The sequence below is a fragment of the Argentina anserina genome, chromosome 4 (assembly GCF_933775445.1).
Source record: "Argentina anserina chromosome 4, drPotAnse1.1, whole genome shotgun sequence".
NCBI classification, from domain to species: domain Eukaryota; kingdom Viridiplantae; phylum Streptophyta; class Magnoliopsida; order Rosales; family Rosaceae; genus Argentina; species Argentina anserina.
In genome coordinates this window covers 25,103,613-25,117,882 of record NC_065875.1, presented here as the reverse complement: position 1 = coordinate 25,117,882, position 14,270 = coordinate 25,103,613, and the positions used below count along the sequence as shown (strand labels likewise).

The 14,270-nt window shown below is 39.6% G+C and overlaps 3 protein-coding genes across 3 annotated transcripts; all 3 read left to right on the top strand.

Annotated features, from left to right (window-relative positions):
- Positions 1 to 138: 138 nt before the first annotated feature.
- On the top strand, positions 139 to 5,385 carry LOC126791863 (uncharacterized). The gene is made up of 11 exons (XM_050518358.1): positions 139 to 305; positions 805 to 1,114; positions 1,296 to 1,373; positions 1,485 to 2,047; positions 2,186 to 2,800; positions 2,983 to 3,137; positions 3,823 to 4,037; positions 4,123 to 4,256; positions 4,358 to 4,686; positions 4,773 to 4,876; positions 5,034 to 5,385. Exons 2-11 carry the CDS (start codon positions 829 to 831, stop codon positions 5,102 to 5,104), a joined length of 2,550 nt encoding a protein of 849 aa, XP_050374315.1. The 5' UTR covers positions 139 to 305; positions 805 to 828; the 3' UTR covers positions 5,105 to 5,385.
- A 123-nt stretch (positions 5,386 to 5,508) lies between these two features.
- LOC126792465 (receptor-like protein EIX1) lies at positions 5,509 to 8,896 on the top strand. The gene has a single exon (XM_050518881.1). The coding sequence runs from the start codon at positions 6,020 to 6,022 to the stop codon at positions 8,894 to 8,896; it is 2,877 nt and encodes a 958-aa protein (XP_050374838.1). The 5' UTR covers positions 5,509 to 6,019.
- A 1,553-nt stretch (positions 8,897 to 10,449) lies between these two features.
- On the top strand, positions 10,450 to 14,144 carry LOC126791865 (serine/threonine-protein kinase PBL34-like). The gene is made up of 6 exons (XM_050518359.1): positions 10,450 to 11,048; positions 12,150 to 12,484; positions 12,589 to 12,724; positions 12,824 to 12,960; positions 13,037 to 13,160; positions 13,470 to 14,144. The coding sequence occupies exons 1-6, from the start codon at positions 10,829 to 10,831 to the stop codon at positions 13,982 to 13,984; spliced, it is 1,467 nt and encodes a 488-aa protein (XP_050374316.1). The 5' UTR covers positions 10,450 to 10,828; the 3' UTR covers positions 13,985 to 14,144.
- The last annotated feature ends 126 nt before the right edge of the window (positions 14,145 to 14,270 follow it).

The following is a 14,270-nucleotide window of genomic DNA, read 5'->3' as shown; positions in this document are numbered from 1 at the left end:
GAATGAAGTTAATGAATACTATTGATGATATCAAGCATATGATTCGAGCCCGTGAAAAATATATAAAGCAATATGTGGGTAAATAAATTTGCTTGATATTACTTTAGTTTTTGGTAGTGCTAAAAACTCTCGGTTAATACAACAACCGTTACGAGTGAAGAAATGGACCCCCCAACTTGACGATCACAGCTTTCACAGTCTCCCTTCCCACTTCTAACCGTCCACCGCCTCCCAATCTCAGCCGGAGCTCCCTCAGGCCTCCGTCTCCGGATCGCCGCTAAGGTCCAAACAGCACCGGATCTCGGGTAAGTTCATTTCGTTCTTCCGATCAGCTCAGAACCAATTTAGGTATTTCACAATTCAGTTTCCAATCGTGGATTTCAGAATCGAACAAATTTCACTTTCGAATTTTGATTCTGGTATATTCTTGTGATTATTGCTTGTTCCAGGTAGTGAGTGTGTGAGATTCGTAGTGCTTTAGCTGTTTGATCGGGCTTGTTTTCAGAGTTCATGTAAGATTATGATGCGCATTAGGGTTAGCACTTTAGGTTCTGATGAGTTAGCTCAGTCTTGATTACTGAACTATGCCTACCGAGAGATTTTAGTGTTGTTGAGAAGAGTAATGGAGAATTTTCGTGTCGAAAATGTAGCCTTTTCTGTTGTTTTAGTCATATAGATCATGTATAGCAGTTGATTAGAACACTGGCAATTTGGAGGTTTGTAGCTAGAAACACACATTGTATTGGTTTAGACTTTTAGAGTATTCCTTATTGCGATGGACCGACACTGTCCTTGATTTTGCAGGCGGTTGTTGTTTCCGGTGGGACGATGAGTTTTTTTTTGCGGTCTAGCCCACAGTTTCCACGTGTACAGGCAGAGCAGCCGGCTGTTTATGAACCACCTCTGGAGGCACAGCTTCCCCCAAGACCAGCAGGACCGACGTTGGAGGGTCTAATTGCCGAAGATCCTTATCCACAGTATTCAGCAATTGCTGATCACGTAGAAGAAAATGAATCTGGAGTTGAGCACGGTGGTGGTGCAAAGAGTGAATCATCTGCAATAGCCAAGCATCATGATGTTTCAGATGAGGAAGGATGGATTGCGATCCCGTACAGTAAGTGATTCCATTACAATGACTTTGCATACATTGACATTTGGTCTGTGTGACTTATGGATGCACGTAAAGTGGGCTCTAATGTGCAAACAATGGTTGAGTGGGTACTTATATTCCTTACATAGATTGCACCATTGTTCTGATAATGTATATTTTTCTAAGGTTTGTTTTGTTCTTGTAGAAGGACTTCCAGAAAATTGGAATGATGCACCAGATATACAGTCATTACGCTCTATGGACCGCTCGTTTGTTTTTCCTGGTACCTGTTTCCTGAATCTCACCTCCCTTTCATTATTGACATGTATTTTCACAGATATGGGAGAATATACCAGATGCTAAAATTACCTGAATTGTAAAATTTCTTTTCCAGGCGAACAAGTTCATATCCTTGCATTGCTGTCAGCATGTAAGCAGGATACAGAAATTATCACTCCTTTTAAATTAGCTGCAGCAATGAGTAAAAATGGCTTAAAGCAAAGTCCAACAAAGCAAAATGGGAATGCTGATGGTGAAAATGATGCATTATCAAGAAAAGGAGAATTTAGTCCTGATAGTCAAAGTACAGATCAAAATGGTGAAACTCTGTCAAACGAGATGGCGGATCCACAAAAGGATGTTTCTGCCAGTGAATCCCTTCTTCGAATGGAGGATCACAAGAGACAAACTGAAATATTATTACAAAGATTTGAGAGGTCTCATTTTTTTGTTAGGATTGCCGAATCAGGTGAGTCCCTTTGGTCTAAAAAGGGTTCTAAGAAGTCTTCAGAATCATCTGAGATGGATGGTCCAGAGGCCACAGAGAACGGAACCCAGAAACGTGCATTGTCTCAACTCAATGCCATTGTCGATAAAGGAAAGTTTGATCCCAATGTCTCTGGTGGCGTAGCAAGAAATGATGTCAAGTGTTGCTCTCTTTCTAATGGAGACATAGTGGTATGTATAGTGAAGCTTCTAGGTCATTTGTTTTACTTTTCTACACACACATGCACACACACACCCATATGCACAGCTGATCAAATTAGTCATTAAAATCGTCTGTCCTCATTCATATTCTTGTTTGGAAGGGTGCAGGTACTTTTACAGGTGAATGTTGGTGTAGATTTTTTGAATGACCCTGTTATTGAGATTCTTCAATTTGAAAAGTATTATGAGAGAAGTTTGTCTCCAGAGGCTCAGGAGAACTTGGTTTATGCAAATCCAGACCCTTGTGGAGAATTGTTAAAGTGGCTGCTTCCTTTGGATAATGTACATCCACCTCTAGCTCGTCCTTTATCGCCTCCTATAACTTCCAATTCAGGAATCGGTAGTGCACCTCAAAAGCCCATATCTGGTTCTCAGATTTTCTCCCATTTTAGAAGTTACTCCATGTCATCAATACCACAAAATACTGCACCACCACCTGCACCTATAAAAGCCGCCAGTTCTAAGCCAAGCTTTGATCTTGAAGACTGGGATCAGTTTTCATCTATGAAGCTCCAGAAGAGTAAAAAAACTGGTTATGAGGGGCTATTATCTTTTCGAGGCGTGCCATTGGAGCGCGAAAGGTTTTCTGTTCGTTGTGGATTGGAGGGCATCTATACACCAGGAAGAAGGTGGAGGAGGAAACTTGAAATCATACAACCTGTGGAAATTCATTGTTTTGCTGCGGACTGCAATACAGATGATCTTCTATGTGTCCAGATAAAGGTGTGTTCCATTGAATACACATTTTTTTGGTTAACTGGTAATGTGCAAACAAAATACTAATTGTAGTTTTTTCTGTTCAATATGCAGTCATCTTAGATAGTTTCACAGATCACTTATTTAAGATGCATTTTTTTGTAACCTTTAGCTCACGTTCCTACTAAAATTATCAATATGATTTGCAGAATGTTTCTCCAGCACATACACCAGAAATTGTGGTGTATGTGGATGCTATAACGATTGTCTCTGAGGAGGCTTCAAAAGGTGGACAATCTTTATCATTGCCAATTGTGTGCGTGGAAGCAGGAAGTGACCATAGTTTACCAAATTTAGCACTCAGGTGATTCTTATGTCGTGGTGTCTTATCTAAGAATTCATTTGTCACTCAGTAACTCCAATCATTTTTGTTACTCTTAAAAGTTTTATTTTGTTGTTATTTATTTTTATTTGGAAAATAGAAATAGGCTTAGAGTAAGGAAGTTAATCAGTTGCAGATCCTAAGGAATTGGGTCAAATTGTCTGAGGACTTATTGTTTGGTACTTCACGTAGGAGTGCCTTTATAAGCATAAGAGTAGGCAAGTGACACAGGGAAACAACCTCAGTTTAACTTGTTGGCAGGTTTTCACATAGCAAATTTCCACCTTGTCGCACAGTTTCACCTTTCTTAGGTGATGATAGATATTGTCATATTGTGAGGCAGATCCGGCAACAATGAGTCATAAAGAGAGACAGCCGTTTGAGTTTGAAAGTTCATGTGATTGGACCTTGAAATATCAATTGCATGAAAAAAGGGAAGTTGGGCTAATATGTAACATAGTTAAATGTAACCTGTCAGAGTTGAGTTAGAGATTGAAACCTTGAAAGGATTAGCTAATCAGTAGCTACAGAGATTGCCATTGTAAACATTTTGATTCGATGGTCAACTTAGTTTGTAGTTAGGACAGTTTTTGTTTGTTTGTTTGTTTAGTTTTGGAGTCTTAAGCTTACTTCCTTATCCTGATCTCATGAGAATTTCTTGTGACAGGAGAGGTGAAGAGCATTCTTTTATTCTTAAACCAGCAACAACCCTGTGGAAGAATTTCAAGACTGGTGGTGATAGAAGTACTCAACAATCACTGGCGCAGGCTGGAAATGCAGCATCAACTTCACGTCTGGCATTGAAGACTGCAGAACAAAAAAAGAATGCTTCAACTGCTGACCAGTATGCAATCATGGTATCCTGTCGGTGCAACTACACAGGTAATTATATTCCAGTTTGGTTTTCCATACATGGAGAACCTGAGTATGTCATTTGTGATTGTGATCCTTTTTTGTATGTCTGCAGAGTCGAGATTGTTTTTTAAACAGCCAACAACTTGGCGACCACGTATTTCAAGGGATCTGATGATATCTGTTGCGTCTGAAATGTCTGGACAATCTAGTGCACCAAATGCAGGAGTCTCCCAGCTTCCTGTTCAGGTCTCATATACTGTGTAGCTTGCGTCATATATGTGTGTGGGAGTTATCCTTCATTTTATATATGTGAAGTGGGTTTCACAATAAATTTTTCAATTGGTCAGGTCTTAACTCTTCAGGCTTCAAACTTAACAAGTGAAGATTTAAGTCTGACGGTTCTTGCCCCAGCTTCATTTACTTCGCCACCTTCAGTCGTATCCTTGAATTCTTCACCTACTTCTCCAATGAGTCCATTTGTTGGTTTTCCCGGGTTCACAGGAAGAACAACTGCCGGGAGACATAATTCTATTATTCCAAGGCTGAACTCAGCACCCTCTTTATTGGCAACTCAGAAACAATCTTCTTTTAAAGAACAAGCTTCTCCAGTGTCTGATGTTCCTAGTACTGGTTTGGGTTGTACCCATCTGTGGCTTCAGAGTAGAGTTCCACTAGGGTAATACTTCGATCGGGTCTCATTATTCTCTTATATATTTTTGTTATGGTTATACCAATATTAATAATTTTCTACCATCATATTAGATGTGTTCCTTCCCAATCTACGGCCACCATCAAGCTTGAGCTACTTCCACTGACTGATGGCATAATTACGCTGGACACCCTACAAATTGATGTCAAGGAGAAAGGTAGTTATCTGACTCCCTGTTTCTACTATATAATTATTGGTCATCTAATTGTTGCATAACATTACATATATGTGAAAACTTCTATCCTTAAGTACATGCAAAACCACAATGGTAGATTTCTTTTTCTTACGGAGGGTAGTATTTTCTTGCATAACAGGTTGTACTTACATACCTGAGCACTCGTTGAAGATTAATGCCACTTCGAGTATTTCCTCTGGGATTTTTTAGAAAACATCATGTGCAACATGCAATTCATTCCATATTCATATTGAAGTGTCAATTTCTGTAGTCATCGAGTATCAGGCTCTTAACAACAGGCACTTGCTTTGTTCAGTTAAAATTGTGGTGTCAAATTGTTTTAGAAACAGAACCTCACAGGCTGTGTTGTAAACCGTGATTTGGGAATAGGAATTTTATAGAATACCCCTTAAAGGGAGAGATTGTATTCTTTGTAGATGAATCTTCTACTCGTGAAATGTAATCGTTTAATGCAGAGAAAGTTAGTGTTATACGGCTGTTTTTTTCAGTTACATCACTGGCTTGATTTTTTTATTTTTCCCCTTATTTTGTTTCCTATGTTTTGAACTTTTGATTAATCCAAAGAGACTGAGAGGTGTTGTCCACGTCCATATATACAAATTCTATAGGTAGTTTCGCTTACATTCCTTACAACATGTTCATAATACAGGCATGACTATGATTATATTTAAAGTGCTCAACTTCACATCCAAATATCAAACTCTAATTAACTACTGTAATACATGGACTAAATGCCTTTCTTAATAAGCAAATGAAATCAACCGGAGGCCTCATATGTATAGATTATTATGCCTGGGCAACCTGATGCAGACTGGTTAACTAATCATCTGAAGCTGAGTCCAACCAGCATGAAGCATAAACCAATTTCGCAAGTCAGAGTGAAATTAGCAGGAAACAACAAACCAATCTGCCGAAGCATATTGCGTAGCAAGACTGGGTCGAATTAGCTCGAAAAAAATCAAAGACGGCCAAGAATATAGCATACTTTCCACTGCGAATCACAATGATCTCACTTCGATTGTTTGCTTATAGATAGCAGCATATCTTCCATTTCAGCCAACAAAATAACTTTCTTACCTATTTGATCAGGGAGAAAAAAACAACATGGTTAGCAGAAGCTGCAGCAGCAGGAGTGTGTCCTGTCATCTCGTTTCAACTGTTCTCCTCCTTTTGTTAACTAAATGCTCAATATTACTTGACGCCAACTCTGATGGTAACAGTTTCAAACCAGCTTGCATTGAGCTGGAGAGGAAGGCACTACTTAAATTCAAACAAGTCCTGAAAGTCCCTCTACATAAGCTATCTTCCTGGGTTGGAGAAGACTGCTGCAGTTGGCTGGGCGTAGGTTGCAGCAACCAAACCGGCAACGTTGTCAAGCTTGATCTCAGATGCGATGTACAGGGAATGACACCTTTCACCTGGGCATGCATAGGGGGTGAGTTAGATTCTTCTTTACTTAACTTAACACACTTGAATTACTTGGATATGAGTAGCAACAACTTCAGTGGAACTTCTATCCCAAGTTTCATAGGTTCACTGAAAAAGTTGAGGCACCTTGACCTCTCAGACTCATCTTTTGGCGGAATGGTCCCTCCTCATCTTGGGAATCTGTCAAACTTGGTGCATCTTTCTCTTGCTTCAGATGCTTTATCAGCGGAAACCTCTCTTTGGGTTTCGGATTTGAACTGGATCTCTCGTCTCTCTTCCTTGCAATATCTCAGCTTGGCATACGTGAACCTTAGCAAGGCATCAGCTGATTGGCTATCTGATGTCAATAAGCTTCCTTCACTGCTAGAGCTGGACTTGACTAATTCTCAACTTCATCACCTTCCACAATATCTCCCACATGTAAATTTTACATCACTCTCGGTCATCGAACTCTCATACAACCACTTCAACTCTTCATCACCTCATTGGCTATTCAATATCAGTACCCTTGTCACAGTAAGAATAGATGGTTGTAGCCTTACTGGCTCCATTCCTGAAAGTGCATGGAAACAAAACCATTGCAGCTTGCAGACTCTAGACCTATCATATAATTCTTTAAGTATGGATGTACAACCATTTATTGCAGCTTTGTCTACATGCAGCAATAGTAGCTTAAGAGTGCTAGATATCATGTCAAATAATCTCCATGGATCATTGCCTGAATCTTTGGGATCCCTAAAATATTTGGAAACTTTTAGTTCCGGAAGGAACTCAATCTCAGGTCTTCTCCCGGCCACAATAGGAAATCTGTCAACTCTGCAGGTTCTAAACCTAGACTTTAACAACTTGATGAATGGCACCATCCCTGAAAGTTTGGGACAACTTTCAGGGTTATACGTATTGTCACTCTGGGGTGGTTCATGGGAAGGTGTCTTCACTGAAACTCATCTCCAGAATCTCTCTAGTTTGAAATTTTTTTCCCTGTCTTCCACAAACTCTTTGGTTTTCGATGTCAGTCCTCACTGGACTCCTCCCTTCAATCTATTCTCTCTCTCCATCAGTGACTGCAAACTGATGAGTCTCTCTTTTCCAGCGTGGCTCAGAAATCAGAGTGACCTCACCGAAATAAATTTCTCGAATGTTGGAATTTCGGATGGAATACCTGATTGGTTTTGGACAAATCCAAAGGGGAATTTTATGTGGTCCTTTGTGGATCTCTCTGATAATAAATTAAGAGGACAACTTCCAAGCTCAGTAAATTTTTATCCCGGAGCATATGTTGATTTGGAGAACAACTTCTTGGAGGGTTCTCTTCCACTTTGGCAAAATGTCATGGAGCTCAGCTTGGCAAACAACAGATTTTCAGGACCAATTCCCACAAGCATTGGAGAGCAGACGCCAAATTTGTGGAGCCTAGACCTTTCTAAAAATAATCTAAATGGTAGCATCCCTGCTTCCTTAGGTAAAGCGAAGAACTTGTATTGGCTGGATCTCTCACGTAATCACCTGTCTGGAACCATCCCCAGGCTAGTGATGACTGAAACCATAGATTTTTCCTACAACAATCTATCCGGTCATATTCCACACTTCATGTGCTCACAATTATCTTTAGTGTCCTGGCTGAGATTAAGCAACAACAATCTCTCAGGAGAGATTGACAAGTCCTTTCAAAATTGCACAAGACTGGTAACACTTGATCTTGGAGGTAACAAACTATCAGGGAGCATTCCAGAATGGATTGGAGGAGATCTGTATGTACTAATGCTCGGTAATAACAGATTCACCGGAAGTATACCTCAACAGATATGCAACCTCCCTTATCTTCATGTTCTAAATCTTTCTCAAAATCATCTCTCGGGATTCATCCCTCTATGCCTTGGCAGTTTGGAACGTATGAAACAGTTAACCATCCGGTTTGACGACTCATACGTACCCTCAGGCACGGACATACCCCTCCGTGATCTTGAGCGTGTGGACCTAAATGTGAAAGGAGTAGCAGGATATGAATATGGCAGATCTCTCTTAGATCTTGTGAACAGCATAGACCTCTCGAGCAATAATTTAGGGGGTGAAATACCTGAAGAGATAACGAGTCTTTCCTATTTGGGTAGCTTGAATTTATCGCGGAACCAGTTGACGGGAAGTATCCCAGCGGGTATAGGAAAGTTAGGGCAGTTGGAAACTCTTGATCTCTCAAGTAACCATCTCCGGGGTTCAATCCCTCTCAGCATGACCTCCATGACTTCACTGAGCAAATTGAACCTGTCCCACAATAACTTGTCAGGGCCAATTCCATCAGCCAACCAATTCCAGACCTTCAATGACCCTGCCATGTATGAAGGAAACTCAGGTCTTTGTGGAGCACCGCTGCCAACTCAATGCTCGGCATCTGATCATGATGATCCAGGTTCTACTAAAGAACACGATGATGGTTCTGGAGATAGAGGGTTGTATATAAGCATCACACTGGGATTCATTATAGGATTTTGGGGTGTTTTTGGCAGCTTGGTGATCAAGAGGTCCTGGAGACATGCCTATTTTTCATTTTCTTAACAAAATTAAAAATAATATTTCTCTGAAAATCAAAGCGAAATGCATATGGAGAGAAAAGAGTTCGCACGAAGGATGATGTATGCTGAGGTCGCTTGCTTAACAGGTTTTGTGTTATTCCTCTCCCGAATCTCTCCATTGATATTAAGTGCTTAACTATTAGAATTAATTTGTTGTTCTGATGATCTGATCGATATACTATAATTTTCTTGCATGACAGGTCTTACTTGTATACCTTGGTGATTAATTTAGTATGGTATGTGTTGTTCAATGCAACTCCCAGCATTTCCTTGCCTGCATTTACTTGTTCTAGGCATCCAGCACTGCAGCAAGATCTTAGTTAGGCAGAGAGTTTCGATCACTTTTCTTTGTTTAGTTGGAATTCTCAACTGAGGTGGGGATTTGACCCCGATTTTATATAAAAGAAAATTTAAGCATGAATTGCCCAAGTATTTTTTTTTTTGGTAATCCCAAATCTTCTTTAAAATGTATAGAGAATAGAATTGCTGTATGATAAACTAAAAAATGATATCTTGTAATGTTTTATATAGGAAAGTATAGAAATGATATCTTCTTATGTAATTTCTATTGTTTTTTTTTATTAAAATAAAAGGCAATGCCTGAAAATGCAGGCTTATGGGTGCATTCAGTTCGATACCTTAATGGCATGATTAATGCAGGGTGGCATTATCTTCCCCAATTACCTTTTTATAATGGTGCCAATCATAAGAAATAAAGCATTACAAACCAAACGTGTTATAATTAGATTTATCTTATCTTATATGGAGTGGAACACTTTGCTTCACATAATCACATTGCTGCAAACTATCTTTGCAAAATACGTGGTTGAACATCCACTAATTATGAAATATGTGAAATAAGAGAAAAATTGAAAGAATATTTTGTATTTATTATATCTCACATAGGTGTTAATTATATCGTTTTAAGACCGGAATAAAAAAAAAAAAAAAGAGGTGATATTTGATGTGATTGATTTACAAATGAGGTAGATGTAATAAGAGTCTTTAGTTCGGATCAGAACAAAAAGTGATACCTAAATCGCTTCCGGCTCTAGAATGATAGCTCACCCGGCCGATCACCGTGTTATGGAACCAAAACACAGAATGAGAGATGATTGCATTGCGGCATTGGGCTCGAAACAAATGATATCAACCCCGACGCCGGCGTCACCGTCCCGCCCGCACATCCCAACACTTCACCATCACAATGGGTCCCGCTCCTTCTTCTCTCTCCTGCCCGGACTGCCCCTTTCCCAAAGCACATGCCACTGCACCTCGTACGGTCAGCCACACCCCCTACCCGCTTTCTTCGGGCAGCTCCCCTTTGCACTTTTTCCAGTCTTCACTCCAATTAATAACACAAAAAGAAAGAAGAGACAGGGAGAGAGATAGTCGATATTATTATTACTACTATTTTAGATTTTGTGCATTTTTCCAAAAATAAAAAAAACATTTTACTCTCTTTTTTTTCATTTTTCACACACACCCAACTTTAAACTGGTCAGATTGTGGGGGAAGGTCCTTTATTCTGAGATTTATGCATCTTTCAGCAAACACATTTGTTGTGGGCTAAACTGAAGTTTTGTTTGCTCCTATCTGTTGGAAACTGACACTTCCTCTCTTTGGCTTCTGTTCTTTTGTTGTTTTCATCTTATCAAAGTTTGGAGCTTTCAAGGGTTTCCCATGTTTGTTTTGATCTACATCCTCTATGATCTACCATCTTTCCCTAACTGGGTCATCTTTTTCTGAGCCAAATCCAGTCGGGTTTGGAAGAAAGGTTTGAAATTTGGAGCCTTTTGGTGGGTTGTGGAGAAAGGTTGAGACTTTGAGACTGTTTGACTGGTTTAAGGTTGGTGGGTTTTGGTGATTTTGATGGTAATTGGGTTTTGTTGTTTAGGGTCTGTGAGAGAAGAAGATGGGTTTGGGAGCTGAGAATGGGAAAGTGAAAGTGGAGTCTTGGGATATAAGCAAATCCAAGGTGAAGAGGAAGAAGAATAAGGTAGTGGATGATGAGGATAATGATGATGTGGAGGAGGGGGAGACTGGGTGCTGGCTTAGGCTGAGGTTTTTGGGGAGCTGCATTTCTTCGAGATCCAAAGTTGATAGCTCAATTAGTGGCTCCAGTACTCACTGTGGTAAATTTCTGTGTTTGTTGGAGTCAATTTTTTACTGGCTGCATTTTTTTCGAGTTCAGATGTGTTTTGGGGATTGTTGTGTTGTTTAGCTTGTGGCTTGTGCACTGTAATCAGTTCTTTCTTTGTTAGTCATAACTTGTTTCCCATAGTTATAACACTGCCATTTCTGCATTTTCAGTATTTTTTGTGTGTCTTTGCATGCATTGGAGGTAGGTTTTTATAGTACAACGAATTGCATATTAAGCCTAAACAATAGCAATTTACAGTAAAGAGCATTGAAGACAGTTGAGTAAGACTGCATGTACACAAAATCAGCAATCACATTAATTGTGATCAAGTGGGTTTCACTCTACATTCATGATGGCTTTAGTCAAATATATGAAAATTCCCAGAATTTTTTAAGAGTATACCTGCAAGAAACATGTGAGTTGCTGAGACCCAAGTGTGCCCCTTTTGATCTTCATGAGAGGGGAGCTGATTGATGGCTATAGGCTTGATCCTGAAAGAAACATGTGATCTTGCTTTTGAGGATAAGACATATCCATGCATGCTATAATCTAAGACATCTATTATAGTGTCTCCTTTAGCTGGGTAACAATATCTTGAGTTCATATTGTACGTTTTAAACTGTAATGAGCAATAGCGAAAGTTGTCAATTTGATTTAGCTACTTCTACTTGTTGGAGGATTGCTATGGGTAGGAGTATCTTCAACAGGTCACAGGTTAGAAGATTGCTCATTCAGTTAGCCACATAGGTTTAAAAGAGTAAACTAGTTTTGAAAATAAATGGCCTGTTTAGATGGTCTATCCTCTAAACTAGTTGTATCATAGCCGAATCTTTTTTCTATTTTAGATTATATTTTGTGTTGGGTTCCTGAAAAACTTATCAAACTGACACAAGTTGGTCTATCCTCTTACACAATATGTATGCTTCCTCTGGTTATGTTCTTATATAAAGTTCTATCTGTGATTGAAACTCGATTATAGTGACGTGATTGCAACTCAGTGCTATTTTTCTTTTGTCTTACTTTCAAAGGAAACAATGCTTTTGTTTCAGTAGTCTATGCATTGCCATTTTGTCATTTTATTTTGGTTTTACAGAAATCAAATCTACAAATGATACAAGCAGAGACCAACCCATGGCTACTGCAGTGTCTAACTCAACCACTAGTAACACAGAAAGTAATGCATCCACTTCAAAGTTCGAAGAGGAACTTAAAGTTGCTACACGGTTGCGAAAATTTGCTTTCAATGATCTCAAATTGGCAACAAGAAATTTCAGACCTGAAAGTCTTCTTGGTGAAGGTGGTTTTGGTTGTGTGTTCAAGGGGTGGATAGAAGAAAATGGAACTGCTCCAGTCAAACCTGGTACAGGGCTGACTGTTGCGGTTAAAACTCTAAACCATGATGGGCTTCAGGGTCATAAAGAATGGCTGGTTTGGACATTTTCCTTTTATCTTGTAAATTTTCACTAATTCATTAACTCTCTCTGCTTATGTGGTTTTCAAACATGGATTTTTCTTGTCTTTCTTTGTGACAGGCTGAAGTAAATTACCTTGGTGACCTTGTCCATCCAAACTTGGTAAAACTTATAGGATACTGCATTGAAGATGATCAAAGGCTACTTGTGTATGAGTTCATGCCTCGAGGGAGCTTGGAGAACCACCTATTTAGGAGTAAGCAACTGCTCTTTTGACATTAGAATTTTCGTTCCTTTTACCTATTTAGATGTATTTTTTTCAGTATATATTGATAATATTCATTATCATATGCAGGGTCCTTGCCTCTTCCATGGTCTATTAGAATGAAAATTGCATTGGGTGCGGCAAAAGGTCTTGCTTTCCTTCATGAGGAGGCAGAAAGACCTGTGATCTATCGTGACTTCAAAACCTCCAACATCTTATTGGATGCAGTATGTGCTGAACACTTTGACAAACTAAACATACTCCCTAGAGTCATTCATCTGTCTAATGAACAGCTGTTTTCAGGATTACAATGCCAAACTTTCTGATTTTGGACTCGCCAAAGATGGCCCAGAGGGTGATAAAACTCATGTCTCCACACGTGTGATGGGAACTTATGGTTATGCAGCTCCAGAATATGTAATGACTGGTATGTGCGATTACCCTGAATTTTCTATTTTATTCGCTGTGAGTGTCTGCATATTGTGCATATCAATATTGCCTTCGAGAAACAGGTTTCCCTCAAGATGGAGATTACTTGTGATTTATCTATTCATCTTATTATGCTTGGTGTGCAATGTTATTGCTTCTGTTGTCTATATAGTTGCTAGGTCCTGCAATCGTAGGTGCAACGACCAATTATTCTGTAGTATATCATTTGTTTCATACATGCAATATCTTGCCACACTTCTTACTACTTGTTCGAGTCCAATTAAATTCAGTGGTGCATTTTTTGCAGGACATCTTACATCAAGGAGTGATGTCTATAGTTTTGGTGTAGTTTTACTTGAGATGCTGACGGGCAGAAGATCTATGGATAAAAATCGGCCTAATGGTGAACATAACCTTGTGGAATGGGCTCGACCACATCTAGGAGACAGAAGAAGATTCTACAGATTGATAGACCCTCGGCTGGAAGGTCATTTTTCTATAAAAGGTGTACAGAAAGCTGCACAATTAGCTGCTCATTGCCTTAGTCGAGATCCTAAAGCAAGGCCCTTAATGAGCGAAGTTGTTGAAGCACTAAAACCTTTGCCAAACCTTAAGGATATGGCAAGCTCATCATATTATTTCCAGACCATGCAAGGTGACAGAGTTGGATCCAGTCCAAATACCAGAAATGGTGTCAGAACACAAGGAGGATTGCTTACAAGGAATGGGCACCGGAGTCTTTCAATACCAAATGGCTCCCATGCTTCTCCATTTCACCATCAATTTCCCCATCCATCACCAAAACCTAATGGAAAAGCTTAAGGTAGGGCTGGCACCTGTCTGTATTGTTTTCCGCCCGCTAGTCGGCATTCATTTTCCCTTTTCTTTTTTCTTCCTCTTCGTCCTCAGTATAGATGTATCATCTGTTAAATGATTTGTTCCTGGACAACTGCAAAGGCAACAGAGAGACATGTTTGCTTGATGTTATGTTTAGAGGGTGACCCCCCGGTAGGGAAAATGTAAAGGCAGGTGCGGCTTATCGAGCAAAATGTCTGTCATATTGGTTATCAAGATTTAGGGCTCGATTGGTTGGTATACTATTCTTAAT